General features: G+C 38.6%; 1 protein-coding gene across 1 annotated transcript; it reads left to right on the top strand.

The window, feature by feature from the left end:
• The first annotated feature begins 370 nt into the window (after positions 1-370).
• Positions 371-2,060, top strand: LOC127653839 (transcription factor HES-1-B-like). The gene is made up of 4 exons (XM_052140619.1): positions 371-680; positions 808-903; positions 1,021-1,108; positions 1,257-2,060. The coding sequence occupies exons 1-4, from the start codon at positions 573-575 to the stop codon at positions 1,775-1,777; spliced, it is 813 nt and encodes a 270-aa protein (XP_051996579.1). The 5' UTR covers positions 371-572; the 3' UTR covers positions 1,778-2,060.
• Positions 2,061-14,219: the final 12,159 nt, after the last annotated feature.

Genomic DNA, 14,219 nt, shown 5'->3' with positions numbered 1-14,219 from the left:
GTAAACCAAAATTAAGAGAACATGAGCACATATGGAGTTTACTTATTTGGTTTCAGTGGATGTAAGATGTTTATTGAATTATAATTACAAAGGTTACTGTTGCTATCCGGAGACTGGCTCTTAAGTGTTGTTAATATGTAAACTGAAATTGAAGGCAGTCCCGGGTTTGCCCTAAACCCGGCCGTGCGCCATTGGCCACCCGCTCAAACCCTAAACAACCAATGGAGGGGCGCCGACCACGAGCCATCCTCCCCTCGGGCCGCGTGTCCCTCACGCTGATTGGTAGAAAGTTACTGTGGGAAAGAAAGTTTGGGAAGTTTCACACGAGCCGTTCGCGTGCAGTCGGAGATATAAATAAGACCAACACGACGCTGAGGCAGGCAGTTGCTACGACCGCTGGCAAACGGTGAAATCAGAAACAGTGACATCATTGCCGTAACAGTTGATCTCGGGACACTTCGTGCGGATATCCATCTGGATCTGTATCTGCGTACTGAAAAGCGTTTACGTTAGTAGACGATACTACACGGGAGGATTTCTTTTACAATCTCTGAGGATAATTCCAAGAGAATATGCCTGCCGATATCATGGAAAAAAACTCCTCTTCTCCGGTGGCCGCGACTCCGGCAAGCATGAATACTACACCTGATAAACCCAAAACGGCTTCAGAACACAGAAAGGTTTGTATTGCTGTTCAACTGTACCTATAATACATTTATTCCCAACAAAGGGGACTGCAATGTATATTTCCAACACAAGTAGTTGGACGCTGAATGCAATTTAACGCATGTTTCTTTTGCTTTATAGTCTTCTAAACCTATTATGGAGAAAAGAAGAAGAGCCAGAATAAACGAAAGCTTAGGGCAGCTGAAAACTTTAATCTTGGATGCTCTCAAGAAAGATGTAAGTACCGAAAAGTCGTAAGTAACGACTGAGTCCTAACACTACTAATCTGGGTTAAATATTGACGGATTTCCTCACATTGCCTCATGTCTAATTCAAACTATTAATTTCACACAGAGCTCAAGACACTCGAAACTTGAGAAGGCGGACATTCTGGAAATGACAGTGAAACATCTCAGAAACATGCAGCGTGCACAAATGACTGGTAAATCCTAGCACTATAATAAATGATCCCGGGATAAATTGTTTAATGCCCTTCCAGATGTTTGCGGTTTTCACGCAGCCTTGGATTACTTTCATGGTCAAGTATTTTAGAGTATTTGGACTAATGTCTCTTCTCATTTTCCTGACAGCTGCCCTGAACACAGATCCCACCGTTCTTGGGAAGTACAGAGCTGGATTCAGCGAGTGTATGAACGAGGTGACCCGTTTCCTATCCACCTGTGAAGGGGTCAACACCGAGGTCAGGACCCGGCTGCTCGGTCACTTAGCCAGCTGCATGACACAAATCAACGCGATGAACTATCCAACACAGCACCAGATACCCACCGGGCCTCCTCATCCAACCTTCAACCAGCCAATGGTTCAGATCCCAAGCGCAACTCAGCAAGCCAACGTGGTGCCCCTAAGCGGAGTCCCCTGCAAAAGCGGGTCTTCCTCCAACCTGACTTCTGATGCAACAAAAGTATACGGAGGTTTCCAGCTTGTGCCGGCAACGGACGGACAGTTCGCCTTTTTGATCCCCAACACTGGCTTTGCTCCAAACGGTCCTGTTATTCCAGTGTACGCCAACAATTCCATCACACCGGTTCCAATGGCCGTGTCTCCAGGCGCACCATCAGTCACATCAGATTCCGTTTGGCGGCCTTGGTAGACTGTGGCAGAATACAAAATACTCTTAAAGACAAACAACACTTGATTTCTTTGTTCAGCGTTACCTTTTTGTTCTTTTTATTGTGTATAAAAAAATGTTTTATGAGATGATCGATGCACTATATTTGTATAGCTCAAAAGGGAGAGAAGTTCATATTGAAATAAGTTTTGTATTGTTGGATTCCGTTCATTGCATTTTTTATATTTGCGGTATCTTTTCTACATTGTGATGCCAAAGATATGTTGAATGCGTTTTCAAATGTCTTCTTTTTGGAAGATGAATAAATGCTAAAAATGAAAACCTGGCCTCCTTGGTTATTTTCAAAGTTTAAAAATAAAGTCACCATTTCGAACCATGGAATAAGAAATGCTCAGGCCATATTGAAAACATTGAAGTTAGTCTGGAAAGGAGCTTGATTCTCAGATATTTTAAAGCATGAATTCAGGAGGACGAAGTCATATTGCAGATAAACTTATGATAAATCACTCCTTTTTATAGCCATAGTACAACTTGAGATACAACTTTTAGATTTGTTTATAGTGAAAGCTCTTGTCTATTTTTAAGTGTACAATTTGCTTACACACTTTAGAATTGTAAGACTCGGTCAACTAATATGTGCACTAATTATTGTAAGCATACTTTCCCTCAAACACCTGATATATATATATTTTTTTTAATTTTGGGATAGTTTATTGACAACCAGATAGCAATAAAACAGAGTCTCTAAAACATCTCTGTATGCTTTAACAAGGACAAAACACATTTGACACAAACCCAAAAGCAGACCAAAGTCTATCTTTTCACCAGACCCTTAAACACCTGATTAAGGACAATACTTGAACCAAGAACTTGGGTTGTATTAATGAAATGATGACTTCTATAAAAGGCTGTGAACTCCCATCAACGTTATTTTATGAGCATTTTGGGATAAATCGCATAGAAACTGCTGGATGGAAACCCCAAGATGCGAACACATATCCAAAATGCGCATAAAAAAAGTATACGCTCACTTGATAAGAAATGAGCATAAACTATGACGGAAACACATTTACCGAATAAATTGCAATTTAATTAGCTAGAAATAAAATATGCGCGTCAAAAAGGTCACGTGACTGAAAAACTCGTTAATTACTGGACTAACCAGTGGGCCAATCGTCGTATCTGAAATGGTGAATGTTGAAAGTCGAAAACAAACTTATACTGTACGGAACAAAGTTTATTGACACTTTTGAAAAATATGTCATAGATCCGCACGGTAGTCATAAGGTTGGATGAACGTCATCAGAAGTGTGTGACGCGCTGTCGCTCCCAAACAGGAGGAAAAAAATCTTTATAGTGTTGTCTGCGTGCTCTAAACCACCAGTGTTTTATTAAGTGACGATTTAATCCTTTTGAACACCCTTGATGGAAAGGCGGCTTTATTCACACATTGTTTTTGTGTTAATAAGGTTTTTCGCATAATTTAAATTCGCAACTTGGATGAAAACATAGCATCGCATATAACTCATATGATTGGACGGTTAGAATACAGGCCCTACTCGAGATAGATATAAATAGATAATAATCTTTTTTTCTTTTCTTTTTTAATCACAGTAATATGTTTCAAATAAACAGAGCTTCACGGTTATGTGGTTCGAAAGTCTGTTTGTGTTTTCTGTGTGAAAGAGACGGCCAGCAAGAACCTGAAGCAGAATTTACGAGTAGTGCATCAGATATAAAGTTAACCAGGTGCTGAGGGGACAACTGCACGATTTCATTGTACGACCTTTTAGCGCCATCTAGCATTTCAAGAATGAAGTACAGCTGCTGAGCCGTGGAGGGATGGGCTAAGTCAATTCTTGTTTGGCAATTTCGGTGTGCCTGCGTTCCTTTTCTTTTAATTTCATGTTGAGATATTTATTTATTTATCAACAAAGAATTTACAGAGTCTAAAAGTGCTCAAGGCTTGATTAGTAATAGGCCTACATGGTCATGTTCCCTGTATTAATTCCATGTTGATTTATTTAGTGATTACCGTTTTATTTGTTTACAAATGATTCTTACGTGTTTCGTTTAATTCACTCCATAAATCACATTTTTTATCAGCCAAGCTTGCTGAGAAATGACAAAATACTGGTTAAAGTGATAGTTCAACCAAAATTATTATTTTTTTTCTTAGGCAGTATGTTATCCTTAGTCGCCTCACTTTCATTGTGATGGATGATGACATAATTTTCATGTTTGTGTGAACCATCCCTTTAATTATAGGCCTACTTAAACATTTTACTGTAGGTCTTTTTTTGGCTCAACACATCTAAATGTCCATGATATACTGCAGAAATATTTATTCGCAACTCGAATTGCTTTATCACGTAATATGTTAAAACACTTAACAATATTAAACGTTTCCTTCTTGATGCATCCCTGTGTTTCCCAGGTGTGTGTTGCCTTAAGCTACTCCAGTGTGGCTATTCTTTGAAGGGGGCATTCCAGGTGTTTGCAATTACCCGCTATGAGGCACAAAGTGTGGATAAGTGCAATCATTTTGAATTTCCATCACACCTTTTTTGGTGCAGAGAGTAAGGAGATTGAAACCATATGTTAGGAAAGCCTGTGAGGACATGCTCATATGAAATGCAGACAAAGTGTGCAGTGGGTGTGTGAGAAGCACAGTCAGCTTACTTCTCTTGACAGCAAGGAAAGCCTACATTGCCCACCTTAACTGCAAGCAGACCACCATCTCAAGAGATCCACAATGTTGTGGTGGGCCACAGCATTCATTTCCTGTTTATTTCAAGGTCACAGCTGGAACCAGAGTCAAGCGGCGGGAAATGTCCAGCCGCCGCCCGACCCCCCTTTAGACTTGCCGACAATGGCGTATAGGCCCCCTCCCCACCTCACTACAACCAACCCCTGAAGGACAGCTTTACAAGCATCTCAGGTTACCGGCGTACTGACCACTGTGCCAAGGCGCCCGTGCACATGTCACAACATGACCAGGGGTTAGCCACCATGCATGTCAATTAACTTTTCCCACACTCTGTGAAAAGCCAAGAGGCTTGAGAGGAGAAAGGGGAAAAAAGGGAGAAAAATAAAAAGGACTAAACGAAAGCCCCCTCTTTGCTTCCTCCTTGGCTCTTAAGTGTTACCAGATGGCGCGATCACTTTCTCTCTCTCTTTCTTTTCCTCTTTCTATCTCTCTCCCTCCTTCTTTCTCTCTCTTAACTCGTCATCATTACTGTCTTTGATTGTAGCCCTGACAAGCCTGGGATTTATGATTTAAGCACAGGGATTGCTTTACCAAGCTCTGGACTCGCTATCCAGCTAGAACCCTTCTCCCCTCCAACCCATTCTGCCCCTCTCTCTCTCTCTCTCTCTCTCTCTCTCTCTCGCTCTATCTCTCTCGTTTCCCCTCACTCACCCTCTCCTGCAGTTGCAGGGGAAAGGCTGTTTTCTGGCAGGAAATGAATAGCTCCCAGATGAGCTGAGGAACCTGAGAGGTCGTGAGAAAGAGGCGAACCCCCTTCCCACAGCCGGCGTACTGCCAGCCGCCGGGGGAATGTGGGAGAGCATCTCTCTGACACACGAATCAACTCTCCTGCTGCTTGCCCAAACACCCCACCGCCTGCCTGCCAGCAAGCTCTGACACATAGGGCCCATCTGAGGAGGGTAGAGCAGGGCTTATTTGGGACATGTGGGTAGTTAGACAACACAGATGTATATGAGGATGAGGGCAGGGGACAGGAAGTGGAATGATAGAAGCCAAAATGAGAAGAAAACAAACACGGAGTAAGCGCTCGGTGGAGCACACACATGCTCACAATATATACAGCAGAACATACAGCTAAAATGAACATACATGCATGCATAAAACATTTTTTAACAAGTTTTAAGCATTCCTATAAAGGTACTATATTATTCAAAGGAAAGCAGGGGCTGAATAGTCTTAAAAAATTATTTTCTTATTCAGTATTTTATCTTGTTTTTTCATAAAAATATCTATACATGAGAAGAAAAATCACAAAAAAACGTTTATAAAGCACACTGCATTTTGTTAGATTTACCTAAATAAAAAATAAAAAGATGTAATAATATATTTTTTAATTTTAAAGAAATGCATTACACCGCACTCTGGAATACTTTATTCTGATTGGTCAATAGCACCATCTAGCGGTCTGATATCTCAGAGTAACAACCGCACATCAGGGGATTAAGGCATATCAGACCACCCATCAGGGTTTTGGGGGTCATCTTTCCTGCTTCACAGTGCAATCTCTATAAGTAAGTTAATGAATAAAATAATTTATTTATGTCTTATAATAGGCATGATGTAAGCTGGAGTCAGATGGTAATTTTTACAAAATAAACAACAAAAGAACTCTGACTCAAACCAGAGGTGGATTTCAGCTGTTCAGCTATTTAATACTTCTCACGTTATTACACAATTTCAGCGCAAATCAAAATTATATATTCATTTATTTATTTACTTATTAGCTGTGTAATATGCTGGATAATGTACAGTCAGCCAAAATAAACCCCTTTAGGCTGATAAAATACATTTATTTTCTGATAACAATCAGCTGACTGTACATTATCCCTTATATATTGTAGTGAATTATTAGAAGCTAATACATAAAAGCAAATGTATTACTGTAGGCTATAATAATAATAATAATAATTATTAAATGTATTATAAATATTAGTATTAGTATTTACTCCTTAATAAATATCAAGTCCCAAGTGACTATGTGAGTGGTTCCCTGTACTTAGTTTGTCATTCAAAAAGCTCATTTTTAAGGTGTCATTTTCATTACAATGGCTTGTTTCACTTGTGTTTTAAAACACATGCCTAAACTTTGTGTGAGACTGACAGCCTCTAAACAACTTTTTCAAGTCCTCAGAAAGGAGCACCAATGGTCAAGCGCTTTCATTGACAGGAGCAAACAAGGATTAATGTTGAGTGACTAATGAGTAATCAAACTGGCACATTTGGCACAGTGAATAAAGGAGATAACAAAAAGCTCTGCAACGTTTAATAAGCTAGAAGGTAAACAAAATAAATGAACACAATTATAGAAACATGATATACAGGTGAAACTCGAAAATTTAGAATATTGTGCAAAAGTTCATTAATTTCAGTAATTCAACTTAAAAGGTGAAACTAATATATTATATAGACTCATTACAAGCAAAGTAAGATATTTCAAGCCTTTATTTGATATAATTTTTATGATTATGGCTTACAGCTTATGAAAACCCCAAATTCAGAATCTCAGAAAATTAGAATATTGTGAAAAGGTTCAGTATTGTAGGCTCAGAGTGTCACACTCTAATCAGCTAAACACCTGCAAAGGGTTCCTGAGCCTTTAAATGGTCTCTCAGTCTGGTTCAGTTGAATTCACAATCATGGGGAAGACTGCTGACCTGACAGTTGTGCAGAAAACCATCATTGACACCCTCCACAAGGAGGGAAAGCCTCAAAAGGTAATTGCAAAAGAAGTTGGATGTTCTCAAAGTGCTGTATCAAAGCACATTAATAGAAAGTTAAGTGGAAGGGAAAAGTGTGGAAGAAAAAGGTGCACAAGCAGCAGGGATGACCGTAGCCTGGAGAGGATTGTCAGGAAAAGGCCATTCAAATGTGTGGGGGAGCTTCACAAGGAGTGGACTGAGGCTTCAAATGTCATATTCCTCTTGTCAAGCCGCTCCTGAACAACAAACAACGTCAGAAGCGTCTTACCTGGGCTAAAGAAAAAAGAACTGGTCTGTTGCTCAGTGGTCCAAAGTCCTCTTTTCTGATGAGAGCAAATTTTGCATCTCATTTGGAAACCAAGGTCCCAGTCTGGAGGAAGAATGGAGAGGCACACAATCCAAGATGCTTGAAGTCCAGTGTGAAGTTTCCACAGTCTGTGTTGGTTTGGGGAGCAATGTCATCGGCTGGTGTTGGTCCACTGTGCTTTATTAAGTCCAGTGTCAATGCAGCCGTCTACCGGGACATTTTAGAGCACTTCATGCTTCCTTCAGCAGACAAGCTTTATGGAGATGCTGACTTCATTTTCCAGCAGGACTTGGCACCTGCCCACACTGCCAAAAGTACCAAAACCTGGTTCAATGACCATGGTATTACTGTGCTTGATTGGCCAGCAAACTCGCCTGACCTGAACCCCATAGAGAATCTATTGGGCATTGCCAAGAGAAAGATGAGAGACATGAGACCAAACAATGCAGAAGAGCTGAAGGCCGCTATTGAAGCATCTTGGTCTTCCATAACACCTCAGCAGTGCCACAGGCTGATAGCATCCATGCCACGCCGCATTGAGGCAGTAATTAATGCAAAAGGGGCCCAAACTAAGTACTGAGTACATATGCATGATTATACTTTTCAGAGGGCCGACATTTCTGTATTTAAAATCCTTTTTTTTTTATTGATTTCATGTAATATTCTAATTTTCTGAGATTCTGAATTTGGGGTTTTCATAAGCTATAAGCCATAATCATAAAAATTATATCAAATAAAGGCTTGAATTATCTTACTTTGCTTGTAATGAGTCTATATAATATATTAGTTTCACCTTTTAAGTTGAATTACTGAAATTAATGAACTTTTGCACGATATTCTAATTTTTCGAGTTTCACCTGTAGATAAAATAATGTGCTGGTTTGGGCAGGATCATTTCAGAAATTTTGTTGGAGGATATTCACTTTATTTAGCAACATCCCAGTATTTATCATTGAAAAAACATACTGCAAAGTTATTTTGAGTCCTCAGTATTGGGAAGACAATGCTCTTAGTATTGAACAAATTCTAACTAAGGCACTTTTGTCCTCAAATTCATCAAGCTCATACTTTTCTTAATTGTCAGTATAGATAAGCCTTAAGTGACCATATTCCTTGTATTCTCTGGCAAACCTAAATGTCAAAACATTCTGTCTGAAAACAGTGCATCTGTTCTCAAAATATATGCAACAAACCAGGAAGAATGTATTTAGTAACTACTTTTTATATTTGTTGTCATTTTTTACTATATAACCAAATAAACATAAGACATGACAAGACAAGTTTTATCACTTGCCTGCTTAAACTGCTCAACAGAATGGGGCAGTAAAACATTTACAGTGTGTGAACTCAATTTGCAGCTATTTCATACTCTTGTACACACCATTTCACCCATCTTTACATCCTCTCATGACTTAATATGCTTTGTAAGATATACGCCATCTTGCACCTGTGTTACTGTATGTATTTATTTATATTTCTGGTTTGCATGTGTAGTTAATTTGCTGTAAATCAAATACCATAAATTGTATAGATAACTTCCTTTTGGATGTCTAATATCTCTCACGGTTTGTATTTGCTCATCTACTGACAAACTTTGCTGTTGCATTTCTCATTAATTTGAATCCTGTCATATATGTAAGGTTTTCGGTCAAGGAAAGCCAGATATGAATTTGAAGAGATAAAATGAATTCCAGCAGGTGTGAGGAAACATGCTTCTTCTGACAGGTCACAGCGAGGTCGGTCATAGGACCCTTGGGAAGCTCCTAGGATGTTTAGACATGCACAAAGACATGGCCAATTGTGTAGCCCTTGTCTTCAAACATTAACTTACAAAATATCATCAAAAAAATTTTGCAAAGCATTTTTTTATGATGCTATAACTTGGGCACTGCAATCTTAAAGAACACGGTTTTAGTCCTACTGTTCAGTATATCCAAAATACGTACATTCCTCACTTCAGATTACAGTCAGTGGTGCTTATATTCAAAATCTCATGTTTTCGTTCTCATTGTTATTTTTCTGGACTTTGCAGTACCGGATAAAGAGGCTTTATTCACGCGAAGGGTTCCATCAGCCCCTGAAACACAGGAATGTGAAATGGCATTATCCCACCGCCTCCGTCCACGCAAAATGCTTTAAGCTGCAGCTATGCTTCCGTGGGACACTAGCTAATCCCTTTTCTTGTATAAAACCAGTGGTGGGGCCGCTACATTGCTGGGCAGCGTGATAGTGTACTAGTGTGACAAGCCGTTAAAGTGCCATGCATGCCACCGTTGTGTGTGAGAGAGCGAGTCTCTCTCACACACAAGAAAAGGAAGGTATTCTGATCTTACATGGAAGGTATTCTGATCTTACACCCACAGGCAGCTGTTCTGCCAATCCTCTTTTGCATCAGACATAATGAGATGGGTAGGGGCAGGGATAGGGCATTTTGATGAGGGTGGGCATGCTTAGGTTATCTCTGTTTGATAGTCCCTTTTGCTTCTTTCTTTCTTTATTTCTTTCCTCTTTTAACTGGCTTAAGATCAGGGAAGTACAACGCAAGATAAAAGATTTGCTGGGTAAACAATGTTTGAGTAAAATTTGTTAGAAAGGTAATTGATTCCTGTCCCTGAACATACTAATGCCCCCTAGTGGCTTAAAAGACATACTGCAATACATAAAACGGTGCATGGTTCTCATTAAAGTGAGAAAACTTGAAGCAAGCCTTTTCATGCTTATGTGCTTTCTCACACACTTCTGGTTTGATAATTTTACAGAATATTCTTTGTGCAAACTGTTGATTCTAACCTTCATTGTAATGTGTTCTTATTTCAGTGGTGTGAGGAAAACACAGTAAACTCCAGCTATTTGATGGGCTCCAGATTACCTTCATCTGGGTCAATGTAGAGAGAATTAAAGCTGTATTACTGTAATACAGATCAGAGAAAAGTTAAACTTTGCTGATGTGTCCCAAAATGCTAACTCTATTCAACCTCGTCTCATTACAAGTCATAATAACTGTTTGAGACAGAGAAATTGTAAGAAACCATACTAGTCAGCTCATACAAAATCATAGGATTTTTACTCTCATATAGAAAATTGGGGATTGGAACAAGATGAGGGAGGCATATTACAGGTTATTGACATACATCATAATTTGCATAAATAGATATGAAATGAATGTGTCACCAAATTTGTTCACAGACATTTACTTTCTTAAAATAAAGTATTGGATAGGAGGCTAGCTTAAATTTTATATATGTATTGTATCGATTTGAAATCCTGTTTGTTGATTTGTTGGTCTCAGTGGGAATAAAATTCGTACCTTTTCAAACAAGCCAAGTCGTACAATATCATACGAGTTGTCATGAGACTGTTGGCATGTGGACAAATATATTACAGAAATGGAACTAGATTCAGCTACGTGCCTAAGTAGATCAAACATATTAAACATACTGAGATGAATATTTATTATCAAAGTACAAATATATCCATTATCAAAATGGATCAAAGGGTCAGCATTTCCAGTTCACTAAAGTTTAGAAGGAGGGAGACTGGGTATCCTGTTCCCTTGTGCTTCAAAGCAACGTGGCTTCCTTTTACCCCTAAAAGCAGAACCCTCTACAAACGGTGTCAGAGTAATCAGCAGTGACTTGAAATATGTGGCGTCATTGAAATGTGGATTCTGTGACTAATGTTTTTATAATCCCCCTTTGAGCAGCGCCCTGTCTCGAGAAGGCATCAGTTGTATTCAGTTTGTATTCTTCTCCATTTAGGACAAAATCTGCCTGTATTAGCATAATTTTGGTGGGCTTTCTATGTATGAGGCCTAGGAGAATATTAATAATAGTCAAGTTGAATTAGCATCTCTGTGTAACTCTAATGACTGCATGATGGCCAGTGAAAGCAGCGTCAATTTTGTTTCAGATAGCTGGATCTACATTTGTTTCTCTATCCCTGGCACACATATGCTTGTATTTCACCACTTCCTTTGTCATGATATGGTCACATTCATTCAGTGTCTACAAATTAATTTCCCAGGGCCAGTACTTAATACGAGGTTAAAGGCATAGTTCACCCAAAAATTTTACTTTTACTCACCCTCTTTCTGTTCCAAACGTTCTTTCTTACATGGAACATAAAAGGAGATTATGCAGAATTTAATAGTGTTTGAAGCTGACATTTTGCCTAACATCTTTTTTATTTTACAGAAATAATTTCAGACAGGTTTGGACAATATGAGTGTGAGTAATTGATGACAGAATTTCATATATGGGTGAACTATTCCTTTAATAAAAAGAAGTGATGCTCAACTGCACATGAAACATTTGGGTATTTTTAGAGCTCTTTTGCATTGTGTTATACATTGTTGAGCAAACTCTCGGTGCAGAATTTATTTTACAGTCTATTTGTGCTTCCTATCTTAAATACACATTCAGTCTTTAGGCATCCCTTGTTGCTTTCTTACCATCACTGTCTGAGGACTGGCTGCCTTCTATCCTGCATATCAATACAACCAGCAGTAAAAATGTAGAGGTGCTGCAAATAAAGACCCTTTTTTTTCCACTTTCTACATGCTATAAGAACCTCCTTTTGAATCACACTGTTAAACTGAAGCCTTTTCCATAAATGTTTCAGTGCTACAGTCCATTTTGCCTCGTAATGTATAACCATGGAGAGATGATAGTAAAGCTCCACAAAACTATAGGGGAGAAATTGGAAAAGGCTTTGGTTTCATGGCCTGTAATAGATGTAAGGAATATCTGAGTTCTACAATAGGGTCGGACACAGATCAGTCCTCGGTAGAAAGCCGAACAGGTGGCCACTGACAAAACTGAGAGAGAGAATGTGAAATCATTCTGTGGTGTAGATTTCACTGATAGGACTCAAGGGGTTATTTGCTGCCTTGTTCCTTAGGAAGCACAAAAATATTTCAATGTCCTGGGAAGCAAGGACAAACATTTTCTCTGGGTGGAAGACCTCACTCTGCAGGCCTGCACTTGACTGAACATAGCTGCCTGCACATTCCTCTGTTAACGGCAATACATATCTCACAGATATCAGGCATTTAAAAGCTATTAAGAGACCTGCATTTGGAAGTTACACTGAAAACATAAATGTGCTTAATGTAGTAATTAGCTGATCATTATTTAATTGTAAAAAAAAAAAGAAAAAATATATATATATATATATATATATATATATATATATATATATATATATATATATATATATATATATATATATATATATAAAAATAATATATGAAATTTCTATTCTTTTCAAATATTTCCCAAGTGATGTTTAACAGAGCAAGGAGATTTTAACACAGTATTTCTTATTATATTTTTCCTCTGGAGAAAGACTTATTTATTTAAATTTGCCTTGAATAAAATACTTATTTAAAAAAATGAAAAAACTGCTAAGGTCAATATTATTAGCCCCCTTAAGAAATTATCGGTTTGATTGGCTATGGAACCAACCAATGTTATCCAATGACTCGCCTAATTAACCTAATTAATCCCCCAAGCCTTTAAGTTGCAATTCAAACTGAGGATTAGTATCTTGCAAAACAACTAGTGAAGTAATATAAAACTGTCATCATGCAAAGACGAAAGAAATTTGTTTAGACTTGAGAAAAATAATTGTTAATGCTCACAAATCAGGAGAAGGATATACACGTTTATCAAAGCGTTTTCATGTGTCAAGAACTGCCATGAGAAGTATTATCAAGAAGTTTGAAGAGACCCACACAGTGGAGAACAAGACTGGCAGAGGCAGGAAGCGAAGGATTTCAAAAACCTTGGAAAGAAAACTGGTGAGAGAGGTTTCTAAAGACCAAAGAACAACTGCCAAGACACTAGTGAATGATTTAGCCAAGTCTGGGATTGATGTCTCAACGAAGACATTCATTAGAGCCCTGCACAGGAATGGACTGCGAGGTTGCAGACCAAAAAAAACTCCATTTCATAAGAACAGACACCTCAAAGCTAGACTGAAGTTTGCCAAGGATAACCTAGAGAAAAATACATGTATACTGGAAATGTGTCCTTTTGTCAGATGAGACAAAACTAGAGCTCTTTGGCCATAGAGATGTTGCCTATGTTTGGAGAAAGAAGGGAGAGGTGCTCAACACAAAGAACACTGTTCCCAGAGTGAAACATGGTGGTGGGAGTATAATGCTGTGGGGATTTTTCAGTGCGTCTGGAACTGGGAATCTCATCAGGGTTGAAGCAATCATGAAAAAGGAAGCCTATGAGAAGATTTTGAAAGACAACCTCAATCTCCAACAAAACTTGGTTTGGGTCAACATTTCGTCTTCCAGTATAACGACCCAAAGCATACCTCACTTCCTTGACTGGCCTGAACAAAGCACAGACTTGAATCCCATAGAAAATCTGTGGGCCACACTGAAGACTAGAGTCCATACCAGGAGTCCAACAAATCTGGAGGAGCTTGAGAGATTTGCTAAGGAGGAATGGGCTGTGACTCCTCATGAGAAATGCCTAAAACTTGTTGAGAACTACAACAAATGACTAAAGGCTGTTATCAAACAAAAGGGATACACTATTGACTATTTACATCAGAGTGCTAATAATTTTGACCTGTAGATTTTGTTTATTCTTGATTATAATTTTGTTTCTATTTGTATTATAAACACTCTAAATTGCCTAAATAAACTATTATGTTTAGAAATGCTATTTT

The sequence above is a fragment of the Xyrauchen texanus genome, chromosome 13 (assembly GCF_025860055.1).
Source record: "Xyrauchen texanus isolate HMW12.3.18 chromosome 13, RBS_HiC_50CHRs, whole genome shotgun sequence".
NCBI classification, from domain to species: domain Eukaryota; kingdom Metazoa; phylum Chordata; class Actinopteri; order Cypriniformes; family Catostomidae; genus Xyrauchen; species Xyrauchen texanus.
Note: the sequence above shows the minus strand (reverse complement) of the source record. Positions and strands in the feature narration are given on the sequence as shown.